This window comes from Lissotriton helveticus, chromosome 11 (genome assembly GCF_964261635.1).
Source record: "Lissotriton helveticus chromosome 11, aLisHel1.1, whole genome shotgun sequence".
Classification (NCBI taxonomy): Eukaryota; Metazoa; Chordata; class Amphibia; order Caudata; family Salamandridae; genus Lissotriton; species Lissotriton helveticus.
This window is the reverse complement of record NC_136072.1, coordinates 1,093,535,662-1,093,556,851: the sequence shown is the minus strand read 5'-3', so window position 1 is coordinate 1,093,556,851 and position 21,190 is coordinate 1,093,535,662. Positions and strand designations below refer to the sequence as shown.

The window sequence follows — 21,190 nt, the reverse complement described above, 5'->3', positions numbered from 1 at the left end:
TCACACACCATTTACAGTGTTGGGGGTATGGTTTCACATGTTTGATACCAAACATGACAGGGTTGGTTACAGTCGTTTAGAGATGGTCATCGCGTAATGATTCATAGCCACTCTATATGTCTTAATGGTTGATGCACTTACAACCCGGGGAGAATGGACCCTGAAGGTTGTAGGGGTATCCTGCTCATGCAGGGTCACCCTCACATTTAGAACTGAGCCCCCTGCCTTCAGAATTAAAAGGCCTACATTAGAGGTTACTTATAGTTTTTAAGTATACTGACCTCACATATAGGGAAACCTATAAATGTCGTAAGTGGTGCTAACACCAGCTTACACAGGCTGCAATGGCCTTTGCTCTGTCCTCTGGTTCCTTCGGGCGGCGCCGGGAAACCTTTTTGGTAGCTGCGCGCCTAATAAATCCTTATTAACATAACATGCCTGTAGTCACAATTTAAGTGGTCTCCTTTGGGTGGCACAATACATGCTTCACCCCATGGGAGACACCTGGTGTACCTATGCCCTGGGTACCTTGGTACCATAAACTATGGACTTATAAGGGTACACCAGTGACCAATCTGGGGTGTACCCAAGTACTCACCATATCCAATTAAGGGGAGAAAGCACATAGACCGGGCTCCCGATTAGCAGGATCCCAGTCAGAAACGGCAAACCACCAGGCAAAAAGTGAGGGGTAACCATAAAAGCACAAGTTTGGAGTCACTGCTTTGAGTAATTTGTTTTACTGGCTGCAAGTGGCAGCAGTGTAATAGTGATACATCAGATGATATTCTATGGTGAGATTTGAAGTATTATTGTTGACCTCATCTTTGTTGTGCAAGATGCTAAAGAGGAGGGAAGCTTCTACATATGTTGACCTTATTTTAATAATAAAGTAGGATCGGAATTCTGACTTGACACTGCCTCTAGGTGGAGGATTCTTAGGAATATGATTTGGGTTATCTGCTGTGACGTTATGGGGTTGGGCAGCCAAGTACCTAGTGCTTTGAATTTCTGCAGTATTTCACCACAGAAGCCTTCTCCTGATATTGTAAGCAATGTTGTGTCCTTTATTTTGTTATATTCTATAGCAGCTTCATTCCTTTGTTTATAAGGCATGGCACATCTTTGAATGTTTTCTTCACTTCAGGTTACTTATGTGCTTGTTGGTAAGAATTAACTCTAATTTAATTTCCAGTGAGTCGAGAATTTAACTTTTTAAATAAGCTCAAGAAAAAAGTGATTGTCAACAGGCCAGGTTGGACTTTGTGCTTCTTCATCAGTTGTCCTCGCTGAGTTCCTGCCAGATTCCTGGTGTCTAAAAATTATTTCACCAGTTTTAAATGCCTCTGATTTGTGAAATTTTAAATATTGTAGGAAGTTAAAGAAGAGAAGAAGCCGCAGCGAGTCTCTCAGATACGAATTCGGAGAACAATGCCGAAGCAGGATATTAACCTCACTCCTATGGGGCTTCCCCGACCAAAAAGGTGAGAACATATGACCCTTAAACGTAAGTGTTGATATGCTATTGTTGAAATGGCATTACCTACTTTAGCCCTTGGGGGTCACCTGAGAGCAATAATGAAATGGAAACATTGACCCTCTAACACATGAGAGGATGCAAACTTGAAACGTTTGCTCCTATGACTGTCATTCAAACTGAAATAAGATATACATAAGTTTCCTGGGTCTAAAGGTAAATTCGAAACCCAGCTCTTCGGTTGAGATCAAAAAGAGGTAAATGAAGAAGCAGTCAAACCCTAGACCTAATATAGGCTTAATATCTCATGGGAAAATGTAAACCTGGTGGAAGAAGAGCTCAAGTTGTAATAGGTTGTCGCTTGTGTTCTATATATTGCATGCATCTAAAGGCCTGGGAGATTAATTAGAGAGCCTGATCCTCTCTCTGCGAGCTGTACAGTAAACTGTAGGGAAACGTGTAATACTTATTTGATAGGCCCACTTCATCCCATCCCACCCCACCCAAAAGCACATTAACAAACACTTTAGACTATTAACTCATGGAGATCCCAAAACTCAAGTTTCCATCCTTGAAAACTATTTCTACAGGATGACTGCACAAGTTTAAGTTTTCATTTCTGTTGTACATGTTTAAAAGTACTATTTCCTTTTCTATTACAGGATAAAAAAGAAGGAATTCAGTTTGGAAGAAATTTATACCAATAAGAATTATAAGTCTCCTCCTGCTGCAAGGTATTAACGTTTGTTATTAATGGAATTTTGAATTTGTCTAGTTTGGGCATTTTGGGGATGGAAGGGGCGATAGAAAAGGCTATACATCAGGCCTAGTTAATTACGTTTAAGTATTTTAAAACTTGAAAAGAGATTGTCGTAACACTAATTACTACTGAGTTTTTGAGCAGTAGACATGTAACAAAGATTTATAAAACTGTTACGGTCACCCAAACCTTTCTATGCCCATGTGTAGGAAAACTAGGCGTTCTAGGCATATGAGCAGCAGAATACATACTTGTGCATAGATCGATAGATCGGCATCTGTGTTGGGCTCGGATGTTTGCACTTTGTTATTGTCTTGGAAGAAGCCTTTGTAGTCACAAGATAGGCGACTCCTCCTTTGGACGATGGTGCGCATGGGCATCGACTCCATCCTTAGATTGTTTTTTTCCGCCATTGGGTTCGGATGAGGCTGTTGCTCTCCGGTTCGGCACCGTGTTTCCAAACCTTTTCAACCCGCAACCCATCATCACTCAACAGTATTGTTTCGTTCGCGTGCCCTTCAACGAGCTAAACTTAAAATCCTAGATTCCGGTGATAGATGCGGGCCGCTGGGCCTATCGCGCCATTTTCCCTACGGCTAATGGAAAGGACTCCATTTAAAGAATGCCCCCAGTGTGGAGCTAAATTTCCCCACAGTGACCACCACAAAGTCTGCAAACTTTGCCTCTCACCAGAACAAGAAGAAAGGGATTGTCAGGCCTGCGATTCTTTTCGATCCAAAATGATTATCCGTGATCGCTGGGCTCGACCACACGTTATGGCTCAACAGGCTGCACTGGTGCTGGCTGACCTTTTTGACGAAGGCCCAGATGTTCCAGAGGCAGAGTATTCGGAAGAGCTTGAGATAGTCTCTGAAGCCGACGACACCGACTCCTATGACCACATCACTCCAGGTCAACGAGTGAGTGCAACAACCCTGCCCCATCCGAAGAACAAAAGGCTCCTGTCAAAACTTTGCCTGAAGGCCTAGGTGAGACCGAAAGAAAATTTTAGAAGCCCCACTTCCGGGCCCAGCTCTGAATACAAAAAAAAGCTTTCCAGCAGCTCGGGACCGAGCAAGCCACATCTTGGTACCCATAAAACACTGTTGGTACCGAAATCAGGGACACACCCTATTCCTGTGACACCCAAAAAGGCCTCGGTATTAAAATCTTCGGCACAGAAAGACCATAAGGCCTCCATAACCTAAACAAAACCAAAAACCTCCGGATCCTAAGAAGATTTTGGACTCTACATGGAAGCCGAAGGAGCACAAGACCCCTTCTACGGCTCCAGAGCCCAAATCAAAACCACGATCAGAACCGAAAAAATTGGGACCGAAAGCAGACAACCAGGAAGAACTGTTTCGGCCAGATCCTATTGACCCGAAACAAGACATTACATGTTGACCCTAAAACAGGCCATATTGTCAATGTTCCAGCAAAGAAGAGAAAAATCAGATACCTCACACCCTCCTGAGGTACCTGTGAAGAAAAGAGACTTTGCAACTTCACCCTTGAGACTCTCTTCACCTGTTCTTCCTACCAAACCTTTGTCTCCTACAATCTCTCCCATACCCTCTCCTAGACTCTCTCCAATTATTCCATTCTCACCCTTACCACCACAGGATGAGGATAATCTAGGGGACGGGGGGTGGACACGATAAGGATCGTTTAGATGACCCTGATGATAACACTATTCCACCACAGGATAGATGAAATGATTACAACATTCCCACAGATCCTCCAGACATTCCTGATCCGATGTATACCCATCAAAGCCATCCCCTCCAGACGACAATATAGGTTTTAGTCAGCTCATTAATAGGGCTGCGCAATATCATGGGGTTGAAATGCATTCAGACTCCATGGATGAGGATTTCCTACTTGATACATTTGTTCAGTCACAAAAATCAATACAGACATTACCCATGCTTAAAGGTGTCATTAAACATGCACCAGTCATATTTAAAGACCCTGTCAGGACCAGGATTCTCAATCCTCGGATTGATAAAAAATATAAACCTGCCCCTAACGATCCAATTTACATCAAAGAACAACTCCCTTTAGATTCTTTGGTAGTCTCAAATGCAAGAAAACATACTAATTCTCAAACCTCTGGTGATGCTCCACCACCAGACAAAGAGTCAAAACTGCTAGATGCATCAGGCAAACAAGTTGCCTCCCAAACAGTCAATCACTGGAGAATAGCGAATGCACAAGCACTTTGTGCCAGATATGACGGGGCTCACTACGATGAGCTTGAAGATCTTATTCAACATTTACCTGACCAATACAAAGCCAACGATCTGGTCCAAGAGGGCAAGTTAATTAAAAATGCATCCATCAAATGTGCCCTCGATGCAGCAGACACTGCATCTAGATCTCTCAACACCGGTGTCTTACTTCGCAGACATGCATGGTTGCGCATTTTTGGTTTTAAACAAGGAGTGCAAACAACTATCTTAAATGAGCCGTTCGACCAAGAACACCTCTTTGGCCCAGCTGTGGATACAGCTTTAGAAAAAATGAAAAAAGACAGACACTGCAAAATCAATGGGAGCATTACAATCTCTTAACACCACAAGGTTCCTTTCGTTGCTCCTTTTATAGGGGCGCATCCAAAAACATTAGCACAAACACTACTTCCTCCTACAAGAGTCCCACACAAACATTCCCCAACAAGGGTTATTTTAGAGGTGGGTAAAGAGGAAATAATAACACGGGTAGAGGCCTACATAATAACAACCGAACCTCCCCTACTACCAAACAATAACTTCCCTCCTCTCCCTCCAGACCATTCCACTCCGGTCGGAGGAAGTCTCACAGTTCCTACCTGTCTGGAATTCCATCACTGCAGACAGGTGGGTAAGACAAATTATCCAGTATGGTTACTGCCTGGAACTTACTGCAACTCCTCCAACCATACCGCCCAAACAACATCCAATGTCCACGGAATATCTAACGCTCCTCAAACAGGAAGTTCTCTCACTTTTTCAAAAGCATGCAATAGAACCAGTTCACCTTCAGCATCAAAGAACAGGGGTTTACTCCCTCTATTTTCTCATCCCCAAAAAAGACGTAACTCTCAGACCAATACTGGACCTCAGACCTTTGAATATCTACATACAATCAGACCATTTTCACATGGTCACTCAAAAGGTCCTCCCACTACACCAACAAGGCGATTTCCTTGCTACTCTAGATCTCACGGACGCCTACTTGCATATTTTTAAACACCCTGCTCTCAGGAAATATCTAATGTTTGTAGTGGACGGTCAGCACTATCAATTCAAGGTCCTCCCATTCGGAGTGACCACAGCACCTAGAGTCTTCACAAAATGTCTAGCAATAGTAGACGCCCACTTGCGAAGATAACAAATTCATGCGTTTCCATACCTGGACGACTGACTCATAAAAGCCATGTCATACAACCAGTGTGTTCACCACGCTCACCAAACAGTTCAGCTGCTCCACAACTTGTGGTTCACAATAAACCTCACTAAGTCAAATCTTCAACCGTCCCACATACATCAGTATCTAGGGGCCACAATAGACACTTCCAAAGCACTTGTATACCCCAATCCAGTCAGAATACCCAGTATGCAAACCCTAATAACCAAATTTCAGCCCAAACACTCACTACCAGCTTGAGTGTTTATGCAGCTAATAGGAGTGATGGCCTCTCAAATTCTCATAGTACCTCACGCATGGCTCCAGATGCGCCCTTTACAAGCATGTTTAGCACGTCAGTGGAACCAGGCTCAAGGTCAACTTTCAGATCTGGTGTTGGTGGACAGCTGCACACATCGCTCTCTGCAGTGGTGGAACACACAAAACCTTTCCAAAGGGCAGCTTTTCCAAGAACCAGTTCCATAGATAGTGCTAACAGCGGACGCATCGCCCACCGGCTGGGGAGCCCATCTCTTAAATCATACAATTCAGGGCAGGTGGACCCCTCAACAAAAAGTGCTCCACATCAATCAGCTGGAATTACTTGCAATCATTCTAGCATTAAAATCATTCCAGACAAATCACATCAACAAAACTGTCCTTGTCCGCACCGGCAATATAACAGCAATGTATTATATACAAAAACAAGGAGGAACACATTCTTTGCAGCTTTCTCAACTAGCACATAGCATATGAGGATGGGCCATCCCACAAAAGATATACCTTCTAGCAGAACATCTTCCAGGGGTACACAATCAGATTGCAGATCTGCTCAGTCGTCAGACACAGCACATCCATGAATGGGAACTTCATCCATAAGTTCTTCATCCATTTTTTCACATTTGGGGCCATCCAGACCTAGATCTGTTTGCCGCAAATGCAAAATTCCCAACCTTCACCGGCAGGTATCCACAACCACTGTCCAAGGCCAATGCGATATGGATGAACTGGTCAGGCAGATTTGCGTACGCTTTGCCGCCACTCCGCTCATTTCATTAGTAGTGTGCAAGCTCAAACAGTCTCTCAAGAGGATCCTGGTTGCTCCAACATGGGCCCTGCAGCCATGGTACACAACACTCCTGCAACTCTCAGTAGTTCCACACCAAAAACTACATCTCTCCCCAAAGCTTCTTACACAGAACCATGGAGAGATAAAGCATCCAGATCCAGCTCAACTAAACCTAGCAATCTGGCTCTTGAAGTCCTAGAGTTTGGTTACCTCAACCTCCCACCGGACTGTATGAACATTATGTTCGAGGCATGTGGGCTGCTAAATTCATATCTATTGCATAGATCGCCGCCTAGTGTTGGGTCCGGATGATTGCACATTGTTGTCCTGGAAGAGTCTTCGAAGTATCACGAGATAGGTGGCTCCTCCCCTGGACTACAGTGCGCATGGGCATCGACTCCATCCCCAGATTGGTTTTTTCCGCCATTGGGTTCGGATGTGGTTTCGACGTCTCCGTGTCGGAACCGAAAAACTTTGTTCTTAAGGCCAAAAGGCCTTCGTTACCTGCGCCGGTATTGTTTGCGTACGGTCTCGAGCATCCTCCGACTCTCTGAGCCGGAATTCTGCGGAGTAGAGTAATTCTTCAGACATCGAGGCCCTCTCGTCGCAGCAAGACCCCGACGAACTTGACATGGAGCGGAGCCCGTTCAAGTTCTGCCCCGTCTGTGGATCCAAATATCCACATATCGACGTGCATCCGGTCTGTAATAAATGCCTCTCGCCGGACCACAACGAGGAAAACTGCATGGCCTGTTCAAAATTCAGGTCAAAGAAGACGCTCAAGCATCGGCGCGCGGCGCGCCTCGAGGCCCAGCGAGCGGCCCCGGCACCCGACGACCTATTCGACGACCCCGCAGAAGAAGGCGGTAGCAATCGTCTTCAGATTTCTCCACCGTCGACGGAGGTCGAGGCGGAGCCCGAAGAACAAGTCGAAGGACAGGCCCTGGACCTTGAATACGTCGAGGAGGTAGGGGACGACGAAGAAGTTTATGGGGCCGCGGAAGATAGCTCAGAGGAAGAGCTATGCCCCGAAAGCTACATGACTCAGGCTCAGGTCACGGGATCGCCACTCGGCCTTACCCACGACCCAGCACCGCTATCCCCGGCCCCGCCTTCTCGCTCGGCCACGGACACTCAAGCGGAGCCGCCATTCCACGTATCGAAACCGAAACCTTCGGATTCGACGGCACCAAAGATGGCCGACGTCCCATCAAAATCGAAACCGAAACCATCAGTCGAAGAAGGCTGTCGAGTCGACAGCGCCGCAAAAGGTGCCCAAGGAACCATCCTCTAAGAAGGACGTCCATCAAGTGTCAAGCACAGTTGCTCCGGCGCGGACCTCAAAGACTGTTGACACGCCTTCGGCCGCCACCGCGGCGCCTACCAGTAAGCGCACAGTCGAGTCAAAGTCAACTAAAGGCCATGACCCGAAGACAGGGGGCACTACGCATCGGCATAAAGATGCCGGATCGGCAGCAACGGCGTCGGCGCCAAAGGCTGCAACTGAGCCGCGACCCATTAGTAACGAAGATTCGTCGACGGAAAACTCGTCGACACCGAGGGACTCCGACGCTACCGAACATCGGTCGTCGGTTTCTAAACCCTCTGCTTCCTTCACTAAGCAGGTCACCGACTCCCTCAAACGTATTCGGGAGAAGACTTTGTCGTCAACGGCTCCCACGCCGTCGGCTCCGAAATCGGTGGACACGCCTCCGAAGACCTCGACCAAACTTCTCTACTCTCTGCCACCTAAGGTGGCACCGAAGGCATTTGCACCCAGATCGGTGCCGAAAATCGCTGACACGTCGGACACTTCCACGCACAAAAGCTTGGATCGACATCACGCCTCTGAAGACCAATCAGAGCATTACATCGATGCCCAAACGGGGAAATTGACCCTCTACAAAAGGAAAATCACTTCCCAACCACTGGAATCCTATGTCATTCCACTGAAAAAGAAAAGGCCGGCACAGGACATTCCTGCCCTTGTTGAACCTGTTCTGCCACCACCAAGAAGGAGTCCATCACCTTCCCCCAACCAATCAGGTGGAGAGGATGATGACCAAGATGACCAGTACAATTTCCCAGTTGACAATGACCCTGATGTTCAACTGGACTCATATGGCGATACTGGGGACCACGGTGGACATCAGGTGGTACAAGATCCACAGGGGTTTGGGGCACGTACATCACCAACAGAGGATTCAGCAGCGTTTAATGCTTTGATAGAGCGGGCAGCGGCAAATCATGATGTGGACATGCATGCTGACCCGGTAGAGGAGGATTTTTTGTTTGACACTTTCTCTGTCTCAGGCAGAACAGTTAAAATACTTCCTATGCTCAAAGGTGTCCTTAAACATGCACCAGAAATCTTTAAGGAACCTACCAGGGCGAGAGTGGTAAACCCACGTATCGAAAAGAAATACAGGCCAGCACCTGGAGACCCTGCATATATTCGGGGACAGTTGCCTCTGGATTCGTTGGTGGTCGCCAATGCCCGCAAGAGGGCGAACTCCCAAACAACGGGTGAAGCTCCTCCCCCAGACAAGGAGTCGAAAGTGCTTGAGGCATCCGGCAAAAGGGTAGCTGCGCAAGCTGCCAATATCTGGCGTATAGCAAACACACAGGCACTATTGGCACGATACGATAGGGCGCATTACGACACCCTAGAACAGCTCCTTCAACACCTACCTGATCAGTTTAAGGAAGGGGCCGAAATGCTCATACAAGAGGGGAAGCTCATCTCAAACGCAGCAATAAAGTGTGCACTTGATGTGGCTGATACAGCGGCTAGGGGAATTAACACTAGCGTCATGTTAAGGCGACAAGCTTGGCTTCGCATATCTGGATTTAAACCCGATATTCAAACTACAATACTCAACCAGCCCGTCAATCCAGACAGACTGTTTGGTCCGGATGTTGACACCACCCTGGAAAAGATTAAAAAGGACAATGAGACTGCTAAGTCCATGGGGGCGCTTCAGTCTCAGCAATTCAGGGGAAGCACTTTTCGTCGCTCAGGAGCACGTGGTGTTACCAGAGGACAGTTGGGTCAACAAACACAGTTCGCCAGGTTCCCTCACCCGGAATCGCAAGGGAATGCGATATGGATGAACTGGTCAGGCAAATTTGCGTACGCTTTTCCCCCAGCGCCTCTCATTCCGCTGGTGGCAAGAAAGCTAAAGCAACACTCGATGACTCTCATCCTGGTTGCTCCAACATGGGCACGCCAACCATGGTACACCACGTTTCTAGAACTTTCCGTGGTACCGCATCAAAGGCTGCATCTCACATCCAGGCTCTTGACACAGAACCATGGAGATATTCAGCATCCAGATCCGCAACAGCTCAATCTGGCGATCTGGCTCCTGAGGTCTTAGAATTTGGCTACCTCAACCTGCCTCCAGAATGCATGGACATCATCCGGGAGGCAAGAAAGCCCACTACCAGAGCTTGCTATGCAGCAAAATGGAAGCGGTTTGTCATTTACTGTACAGACCACAATATCAACCCGCTAGATGCATCCATTCCTAACATCATCTGCTATTTGTTACATCTTTACAAATGCAATCTAGCGTACGCTTCCATTCGGATACACTTATCCGCCGTAGCGGCTTATCTCCAGAATAGGCAGCATCTCTCTGTTTTCAGGGTGCCTGCCATTAAAGCCTTCCTGGAGGGACTGAAGCGAGTCATTCCTCCAAGAACACCACCAGCTCCAGTGTGGAACCTCAATGTGGTCCTCACTAGGCTGATGGGTCCACCTTTCGAGCCACTGCACTCCTGCGAAATTCAATTTCTAACATGGAAAGTGGCTTTTCTCATTGCTATTACATCGCTCAGACGTGTTAGTGAGCTGCAAGCGCTCACAATCCAAGAGCCATTCATCCAAATACATTCAAACAGGGTAGTGCTCCGCACTAACCCCAAATTCCTTCCTAAAGTAGTGTCACAGTTTCATATTAACCAAACTATTGACCTACCCGCATTCTTCCAAAACCCACAAACAGTAGCGGAAAGAATGCTTCATACATTGGATGTTAGAAGGGCGTTGATGTACTACATTGACAGAACGCAACACTTTAGGAAAACACAACAACTCTTTGTTGCCTTCTCAGCGCAGCACAAAGGCAACCCCATTTCCAAAGCAGGAATAGCCAGATGGATTGTTAAGTGCATTCAAATCTGTTATCAAAAGGCTAAGCGTACTTTAACAATACCCCCAAGGGCGCACTCCACACGCAAGTTGGGGGCCTCCATGGCTTTCCTGGGCAACATTCCTTTGGAAGACATTTGTAGAGCAGCCACATGGGCTACACCACACACATTTACCAAACATTACTGTGTTGATGTGCATTCCAAACAGCAAGCAGCTGTAGGACAGGCTGTTCTCAAGACACTTTTTCAAGCTTCTGCAGCTGGCACGGGCAACCGCCCTTAATGGAGGGACTGCTATGTATTCTATGCAATAGATATGAATTTAGCAGCCCACATGCCTCGAACTGAATATGCTACTTACCAGTATGCATCTGTTCTTGGCATGTAGGGCTGCTAACATTCATATCGCCCGCCCTCCTCCCCGGTGCCCGTAGCGGCTGCAGATACTCTTTCATTCATCATTAGCATGGACATCCTTTACACTATTTCACTCCATCTCTGCCACAATGGCTAAAAACAATCTGGGGATGGAGTCGATGCCCATGCGCACTGTAGTCCAGGGGAGGAGCCACCTATCTCGTGATACTTCGAAGACTCTTCCAGGACAACAATGTGCAATCATCCGGACCCAACACTAGGCGGCGATCTATGCAATAGATATGAATGTTAGCAGCCCTACATGCCAAGAACAGATGCATACTGGTAAGTAGCATATTCATAAAGAAGCTAGGCTCCCTACTACTAGAGCTTGCTATGCAGCCAAATAAAAAAGATTTGTCATTTACTGCAACAACAACAAAATTGACCCACTAAATGCTTCAATTCAAAACATTATTTGCAATTTACTGCATCTACAAAGATGTAATCTGGCATACACATCCATAAGACTACATCTTGCTGCCCTTGCCGCTTACCTACAAAACAGACATTTGTCATTGTTTAGGGTATCTGCTATCAAAGCATTTATGGAAGGCCTTTAAAGGATAATTCCTCCCCGAACCCAACCCTCTCCAGTGTGGAATTTAAACATTGTCCTTACTAGGCTCATGGGTCCTCCATTTGAACCCCTGCACATATGTGAACTGCAGTTCCTTACATGGAAAGTAGCTTTCCTTGTCGCAATCACCTCCCTCAGGAGAGTAAGATCCAGGCTTTAACCATACAAGAAACATTCTTACAAACACATCAAAAACACTGGACGGGCTGCCTTTTGAAGCCAGAATACATTTGAAAATCGCCTGCATGACACACAAGGCTCTACATCATTGATGTGCTGTACTACTTTGCTCCCTCACGTACCTACCCTTCCCACTTATTATGTGTAACCCCACTCTCTTGCTGGCATTCCCGGCTTTGTAAAGCGCTCTGATATCTGCAAAGATCTTGTTCGCGCTATATAAAACTTTAAAAATAAATAAATAAACAAGGTGGTTCTTAGAACAAATCCGAAATTCCTTCCCAAAGTAATCTCTGCATCCCATCTTAATCAATCTGTGGAATTACCCGTTTCCCCCCCAAAAAACAGATTCTGTAGCAGAGAGAGCCCTTCACACACTTGATGTTAAAAGAGCTATACTTTATTACATTGACAGAACTAAACCTTTTTGAAACACAAACCAACTGTTGGTAGCTTTCTCTCTTCCTCATAAAGGAAACCCCATCTCCAAAGCTGTAATTGCTACTTACCATTATGCATCTGTTCTTGGCATGTAGAGCTGCCGAATCACATACGCCCACCCACCTCCCCGGTACCTCCATCTGTTCCAGGGTTATCTTACTTAGATACATTACACATGGACATCTCTTCTGTTTCTTACAAACTCCATCATTTCACTTCATGGTGAAAACCAATCTATGGATGGAGTCGATGCCCATGTGCACTATCATCCAAAGTAGGAGTCCCCTATTTTGTGACTACAAAGACTTCTTCCAAGACAACAACAAAGTGCAAACATCCGAGCCCAACACCAGATGGCGTTCTATCGATCTAAGAAAAACCAAAGGGGATGATGGACGGAGCGTTGACAATACAAACACTCCCCCCCAGTCAACTGATCTGGGTTTAATCCATCACCGTTCTTTAGCTCACTCCACCACCCCAGTTCAGACATGGCGCCATATGCAAATCAGTCTGACCCTGTGCCTCATGGGAACAGTCCAGCCCGAACTGCCAAGCCATGTCTTCCCTGGACCGGAATCAAGCTTCCCAGGACCAGTATCTGGCATTACAGCCGTCTTCAGCCGGGCCTGCTTGAATCCAGTGGCAAAGTGAGAAAGGGACTCACGTCTGAGCATACCCTGCCAACTTAGGGCGAAACCGGTCCTGGGAAGCTTGATTCCGGTCCAGGGAAGACATGGCTTGGCAGTTCGGGCTGGACTGTTCCCATGAGGCACAGGGTCAGACTGATTTGCATATGGCCATGTCTGAACTGGGGTGGCGGAGTGAGCTAAAGAACGGTGATGGATTAAACCCAGATCAGTTGACTGGGGGTGAGTGTTTGTATTGTCAACGCTCCGTCCATCACCTCCTTTGGTTTTTCTTGGTTCTATCGATCTATGCACAAGTATGTGATTCTGCAGCTCTACATGCCAAGAACAGATGCATACTGGTAAGTAGCATTTTCCTTTTGTTGCAGTTATCCTCTCACTTGTTGCCTCTTTTTAGCTACTAGAGGCTGATTTTCGACTCTGACAGTGCACTGTGGCCTTCTAACCAGACCTCCGTGCCAGTGCTCCATCCCCAAAGCAAGGTATTGTCTAATTGTGCTACAATTGGCTAAGGACATTAGCACCCCTGTAAGTCACTAGTAAATGGTACCTAGGGCATTGGTGCTAAAGACAGTCCCAAAGTGCTGCTGCATAACTTATGCCACCCTAAGGGACCCACACACAAATTCCACACAGACTGCCATTGCAGGTTGTGTGACATGGTACAAACCATGAGTGAAGACATGACATGGCACACTCCTGTGTGTCATGCCAAAGTCACTGCATCTAATATATGTAAGTCACCCCTACAGCTGGCCTTTGAACCCTAAAGCAGAGTGCATTATATTTGAGGATATATCTGCATGAGCAGATGTACCTGTATGCTGTCTAGTCCTATTACTGGATATTGCAAGTACGCCTTCTTAAGTTATGTACTGGGCACTGATAAAAATGAGTTCCCCAGATACATAATGGCTTCACTGAGACATATGGTGTTTGGCATCAAATACCTCATATTAATAAACCCACACTGATTCAAGTGATAGACTTAAAACATGCTCCTAGAGGGTACCTTAGAGGTACCCTCTGAAACCTTTCAGCCCTCCAGGTTGCTAGCTGACTGGTCCAGTCTAGCCCTGCTGCCCCAGACTAGTTTTTGACCCCTAGGGGTGCAAACCTTGTCTCTCAGGAGCTCAAGAACAATGCCTGCTCAGGGGAGAGGTTTTATCACCTCCTCCCCCGGTAAAGGCTGGTAAATTAGCATTCCAAGACAGGGGGCTTGAAAGAGCCCACTGCCTTGGAAATGCGAATCTGGCTTCTCTCACAGGAGAGGAAGCAGAACCCCTTTGTCCAGAGCTATTTGGTACCTGGACAGGCAGGAAAATTGGCTATGCAGGAGGCGTATGCACTGCCAGGCTGGGCACATCTCTAGGGCGACCCAGTCTGACGTGAACACGACTTTAAAACTTTCACCATATTGTGTGTGGTGGAAATAGGAATTCTGGGACAGGGTGATGCCCACTTCCCACAGGAAGTGGTCAAGTAGGGGTGTAGTAACCCCAGTTGTAAGTAGCCCATTGACTACTACCCTTCATTCCCCTAAATTGAGTAGGGGACCCTCTTGTACCAAGACTTCAGATTTCTACGGACCAAGAGGAGTGGACAAAGAAGAGTACCGAGGAGCAACAACTGACTTGACCCCTGACAGCCTGACAGCTGCCCCCAACAATCCCTACAGGCACCAAAGAGGCAAGGTGCAGCCTCCCAAATTGTTGCACCTCATCCAACCTGACGCAGCAGCTCCCCAGGAAAAGGACCCTGTGCTCCCGAAGTTCAGATCCGTCTGCCCAGCAAGTGGGAGGACACCAGGACCTACTAGAGCCGCTCAGGACCAATACCTGGGTACCAGGACCCCTTACAGCAGCCAAGGCTTGTTGTGTACTTTTCAGACACCAACGACGAGGAAGACCGACGTGCGTGTCGAAGGATTTCAGGGACAGTGATACATTGTCCTCGTCCATCATCACATGTCCTGTTTGTCCCTCCTACAGAAGACAGCGAAGTGAGTATGCGACTGCTGCCACCAGACACCTCAAAGCACCTATGCACCCACACGCCCAGGTACAAGAAATAACGGTGCCAATGGGGTCCTCAAACCCACAGGAGCTTAGCCCATGCTTGGGTTTGCCCAAACTGGACTTCCAGTCACCGCCTTCAGCTTCTTTCTGCAGACCCCCTCCAACCACGAGAGACTCCTGCACTAGAATCCGAACCCAAAGACACCATTGCACCCAAGCACCACAGTCTGAGCAGAAGTGAACCAAGGGTGTCCAGGTGTGCTCAAGGGTAGATCACCCCGGTGGATTCCCCCCAGACTGGTCCCCCAGTCCCAACTTGCAGCCTCTTTGTTACTGGACTATTCTCCCATTGAAGTGAATGGGACACCTGATGCCGTGACACACCTCTGCACCCCGACACCCCAGAGCCTCCCGAGGTGACCTGTTAACGTGGCCTTGGACCTTGTGCCATACTCACCCTAAGTCCTGAAGAACAGTCCCATAAGTTTCTGCTAAGTGGCAGAATGCAATACATGTTTTTCCTCCATAGGATAGCATTGCCGATCCAGAAAATGCAGTGTCCCTTTTTGAAAAGTGTAAAAATTCATAACTCAAATGTGTCGACCCCATTCTGATGACCGTGGTATCTAAATTATTATAAAAGTATGTTATTTTTATAAATTGTTGACTGATTTCTTGGATTGTGGTCTCACTGCCTTTGTGTGTGTAATAAATGCTTAGCACTACCCTCGGATATGCCTAATTGCTCACCCATCCTACCACAAAAGAGAACATTTGGGATGTAATTTATGCCTCTGTAATTCCTCTGGGGTTTGCTTGGACTCGTTTACACCGTGTACCACTTTTTGGTCCACTATATAAAGAGCCAGTGTACCACAGGTTCTTAAAAACATACAAGAAGAGTTCTAGTTTAGCTATAGTGCCATATTAGTTAGCCTGTCCAACTTGGTATAAACACTAATGTCGTCCGCTATGATCATTATCATTCCTAGAACTAGGAGAGTGTCAAGTCCTTCAGTTACCGACCTAGATAAAACTAAATGCGACACCCAATCTGGGACAATTGTTCACTTTTAGTATTTTTAAACAGATTTTATTGCATTTAATATTCATGTAGTGTATACATTGGCTAGGAGGCTTTTTACTGGTATGGCATTGAATGAAGTTGAAAAGAATTGTGTATAATTGCATGTAGCAACAACATTCGCATATAATATCTCTTATGCTAACTCCCCCTCCCCTTCTGCAGATCGCTGCTGAGGCTCAAAGACTTGAACAGGATGATTCCCGCTCCAATCCTGGGCATTATCCTAATCAAGATCCCTCCCAACCCTCGAGCTGGTTAATGACTACCCTCAAATTCCTCTAGATCTTCTCCGGGTACCCCATCCCCCTGGGCTGTGCAGTATTGGACTCATTGGAAGGGATTGCCTCAGTGACGTGGATTCCCCCGAGTCTGGTTCTGGGTCCTTCACGGTATCCCCCAGCGCCTCCCAGGCCCTGGCCCTCTCAATTGAGCCTATTCTAGGTCCTTCTGGTAATTTCCAATGCCTCGTTATTTCTCGTTTAGCTAGGATAAAGAGCAAATCCTGGAACCTGCTGATGACCCAACTCTTGGAGTTGTGAGGGAACAGACCCAAGAGGCAGCGGGCCAGCATACAAGGAACAGATCGCTCAATGATTGCCGGCATTGTTTTTATGACTTCGTCCCTGTAATCGTGCAATGTCTGGCATGTCAAGAGCATGTGAAACAACTCCACTCAGAGTTCCCCACACCGTGGGCATCCCATGTCTTCCATATGGAAATACTTGTTAATGCGCCCCGGGGTGAGGTGTGCCCTGTGTAGGATAAAGAAATTAATTAGCCTAAATCTGGCATTCCTCAATACCTTGGATTTCCTAGCCAAGACATTCTCCCAACCCTTGTCGTCTATAGGGGTGCCCAAGTCCGTCGTCCAGCGGTCCTTCAGCATGGTCAGTGGTTGCTGGGCATCCTCACCCATCGCTCTATAGAGGAATGAGACTGCTTTAAGTCTACCTCCCACTCTGCCAATGTATCTGCAAGTGTTTTGGTGAGGTGGCTCTAAGGTTCCCATCCTGCGGTGTCGTCGGACAGCGCTATCCACCCGCCAATCTAATGGGAAGTGACCGTGGGGAAGGTCCCATCCCTCTCTGAATGCTTCGAACGGGAGGGGTTCCCAGTCGGTGAAGGTCCATAGTCTAGTTGCCCTTGCCTGTATCCAGTCTTGTATGCCCTCCCAGTATCCCGCATGCAGCAGTGCATGTAGCGCTGTCATCGGGAGATCTGGTGATTATGGGATTTGACTCCATGTGAGACACCTCCTCCAGCAGGGTCTCATCACCTGTCCCTCACTGGTGCAATTAGGTGGAATCCCACCACCTTTCAGTGGTATTCGTAGAAGTATATCGAGATCAGGTGTAAACGGTCCAATCGTGCATGTCTATCGACCCGCCACCCATCGTGTGAACCACTGTAATTGCCCTGCTAAGTAATACTTTTCAAAGTCGGGGCACCGCAAGCACCCCATTGGGCGCTTCATCGTCTTCAAGGCCATTCGTTTGCGGCCATTGCCTCAGAGAAAGGCTGTCATAAGGCAGTCCAGGTCAGTAAACCATTCCCACTGCATCCAGAGAGGCAACACTGTGAAGAAATACTGCTGTCGTAGGAGAGCTGACCATTTTCAAAAGCGCCGCTTTCTCAGCCACTGACAGCGGCAAGCCCAACCAGAAGTCCATGCTGGCCTTCAAGAACCACACAGCTGCTCCCATATTCCCTTCTAATAGATGAGATTCAGAATGGTATATTTTCATGCCTAGATACCCCAGACAGCAAAGCTCCAACTGTAGGCTTCCCAGCTCATCTGGTGGAGGTCTACTCCCCGACAGCGTGAAAAGCCTAGACTTTTACCAGTTGACCGTAAGTCTCGACAGCTCCCTGGCTCCCTTCAATGCTCCCTACGCATCTCCCAGGAACAGCAGTAAGTCATCAGCATACAATTCTAAATGGTGATTATGTCCCCTTATTGTATGCCGTGGTATTTATTACTTGTCCGGGCGAGATTAGCCAGCGGCCCATGGCCAGGGCGAACAGCAGTGGGGGGAGGGGGCACCCCTGTCTCGTGCCCTGCTTCCCCCATACTGCTCTGAGATTATGCGGCCTGTCCAGACTTGTGCCAAGCGATCTTTATATATGACCCATTTCAAGGAGCTCTGTCCCTGCTGGATACTGTCAATGACAGCATATAGAAACTACCATTCAAGGTTGTCAAAGGCCTTTTCTAGATTGATCGCAAAGACTGTCCCTATCCCTCTCATCTGGTCCAGTGCCTCCATGATTGACAGGAGGCCGCGTATGTTGAGCCCCGTGTTCCGGCCCGGGATGAATCTCTCTTCATCCAGGTGTTTGAAAATGGTCATAAATGGCAAGACCTCACTGATAGTATCTTGCTAAGTATCTTAAAATATAGATAAAGCATGGACAAGGGCCTTGCATACCTTACAGTCCATAGGGTATTTACCAGGGTAGAGAAGAGGGACGACCAGCGCCTCACAGGTGGTGTCGGGGAAGGGAACCCTCTGCTGCTGCCACTTCAAACATATCCACCCGCCTAGGAGCTAACTCCTATATATAAGCGACATAAAACTCGACGGGTATCCCGTCCGCCCCCAGCGTTTTGTCTCTGGCCTGTCTTCTAGTAGCTGCTCTAACCTCTTGCACGTTTATAGGGGCCCCCATTGCCTCCGCATCTTCCGCTGTCAGGGCAGGGAGTGGAAGCGTTGCGCGGAAGTCCCGGATCGCCTCCTGTCTCATCACACTCTTATACAGGTTAGTATAGAACCCCTGAAACCTCGGTTGATCTCATCTTGCCTATACAGCTGGTGTCCATCATTGTCCTCAAGTTCTACAATTGGGGAGCCCCTCAGGGCCGGATCAGTCAGCCAAGCCAGCAGAGATACCACTCGGTCTCTTTCGGCATGGGACCACTACATATATATTTTTTATATTCTAAATACCGCAGCCGTTCAACCTGTGTAGCCACCCCCTCTTTGATATCTAGCAGGGCCTGGCCAGTTCAGGGTTTCCCTGTCTCCGTCTTTCTAAGTACTTCAGTTCCCTGTCCGCCTCCAAGGTACGTCGGAGTCCTACCCCTGATTACCACTGTAAAGGCATCCCATTCAGCTAACCTGGACGAGGTTCTGTCTCAGTGAAGTAATTTGAGATTTGCCACCTGATATCTTCAAGGAAAATCTGGTCTTCTAATGCTTCCAGTTTGAGCCGCCAAGTGGATATGTTTTGGCAGGGAACCCCCCACTGTAGATGCAAGAGGACCGGGTTATGATCCAACACTGTACGTGCCAGATATTCTACATCATGGGTCATGGGGAGCACCGGAAGGTGTCCAGCCCAACATGGAGGTCGTGCACGTGGGAGAAATAAGAATAGTCTTGAATCATAGGATGGAGGTGTCCCCAGGAATCGATCAGTCCCCACCTACTCTGCCAATCTGTGAAGGTCTTTGCCTAATGATGGACAGGCGTCTCTAAGCAGGGGATGTGAGCATTCCATCAAGGGATTAGCTAAACACACAGGATCGTAGAATGTGGAAAATAGGTTGCCAAGGTGCATGAGCATAGATCCCTGATCTACATTAGGCCCATAGACACCAATTATTGCTACATCTCAACCATCCAGCCTACCGGTGACGACCACGTATCGGCCCTCCGGGTCTTTCAAGTCCCCAGTGTGTAGGAAGGAAAAAAACGCTTGATCCAAATCACCACTCCTTTAGCGAAAGCAGAGTACGATGTGTAGTACACCTGGCCACGCCATCTGTGTTTGAGTGCGGCCCCTTCCTTAGCCAGCAAGTGGGTTTCCAGCAACATAGCGCCTCTTCAAATCGGAGAATATTTTGTAATGCTTGGAAATGGTGTGCATATCTCTAATGTTCCATGTGCGGACTTGCATGATGTGAGGGTAGCCATTGATGTGTTTCAGGAAAGGTCCGGAGTCTACCCCCCAGACGTGTGCCCTCTGCTTGGAAAGGTGGGAGCTCCCCAATGTGTTCCAGTATGTAGGTGCCCGGCATGCTTCATCTGCAGATCCATTAATCAATAACCCAATAAAACCCCAATGCCCTCCTGGGACAAGTGTTCACTTATAATGTCAAGGTCATCAAAAGTACATCCATAGATGAATCATCAAAAGGGTGTAGTCTGAATTGACGTCCCTTCATGTCCCATTTTCTTAAAGATGTGTCTAAAACACTTCCTCTGGTCCCCATAATCTGTATCCAACACATTTTAAACTGTCAGAGGTTTTCATCCCTGATAATAATTTAGTAATTAAGGACCACCACTCACTCCCTTTAGTGGAGGGAAACTTCACCCAGGTCACAGACGCAATTCAATGTCTCAGTTAATTTCTTACTGTCATATGTCCTTGGCACTCCCCTCATTGCCCTGCGTGACAGGATGCTGGGAGAACACTAGAATACCGGTGTATGGATTTATTTGCCTCTTAGCCTTAAACCCACTTGCTTCCCCCTTTTCCAAAACAGCTGCACATCAATTCTGCAGTCCCTGCTATCAGCAAATGTTTTAACGGAGGCCTCTTGAACCACCTACATCTCCGTCCCTCTCTAGCTGATGCCAAATTAACATTTTGCCTTCTATGCCGCCCTTATCTGACACCTACTGTCTTGAGCTTATGAGTGCTAACACAAGATGTTGACGGAGTGCTGAAACTTTTAAGACACTTGCCCTGCCAGGCAAGACCTGGCTTTGCAGTCCGGTTTGGACTGTTCCCATGAGGAACAGGGACAAGACTGATTGCATGATGATGACTTGCATATGGCTGGGTCTGAACTGGGCGGCGAAGTGAGCTCAATGACTGATTCAACCCAGATCTAATAGTGTCTAAAGTTTCAGCGCTCCATCCATCTCCTGGTTTTTGCTTTGAGCTTATCTGAGTAACTGGAAATGGTATGAAAGTGACTGTTACCTCGACATGGATTACCTACCAACCCTCT

General features: G+C 47.4%; 1 protein-coding gene across 2 annotated transcripts in view; it reads left to right on the top strand.

The window, feature by feature from the left end:
- PRR14L (proline rich 14 like) overlaps window positions 1-21,190 on the top strand; it is a 451,476-nt gene that overhangs the window by 309,679 nt on the left and 120,607 nt on the right. For both annotated transcript variants that reach the window (XM_078667733.1, XM_078667734.1), the window contains exons 7-8: window positions 1,375-1,484; window positions 2,140-2,211. In XM_078667733.1, coding sequence (XP_078523859.1) covers window positions 1,375-1,484; window positions 2,140-2,211 — 182 coding nt within the window. The remainder of the gene's footprint in view (window positions 1-1,374; window positions 1,485-2,139; window positions 2,212-21,190) is intronic.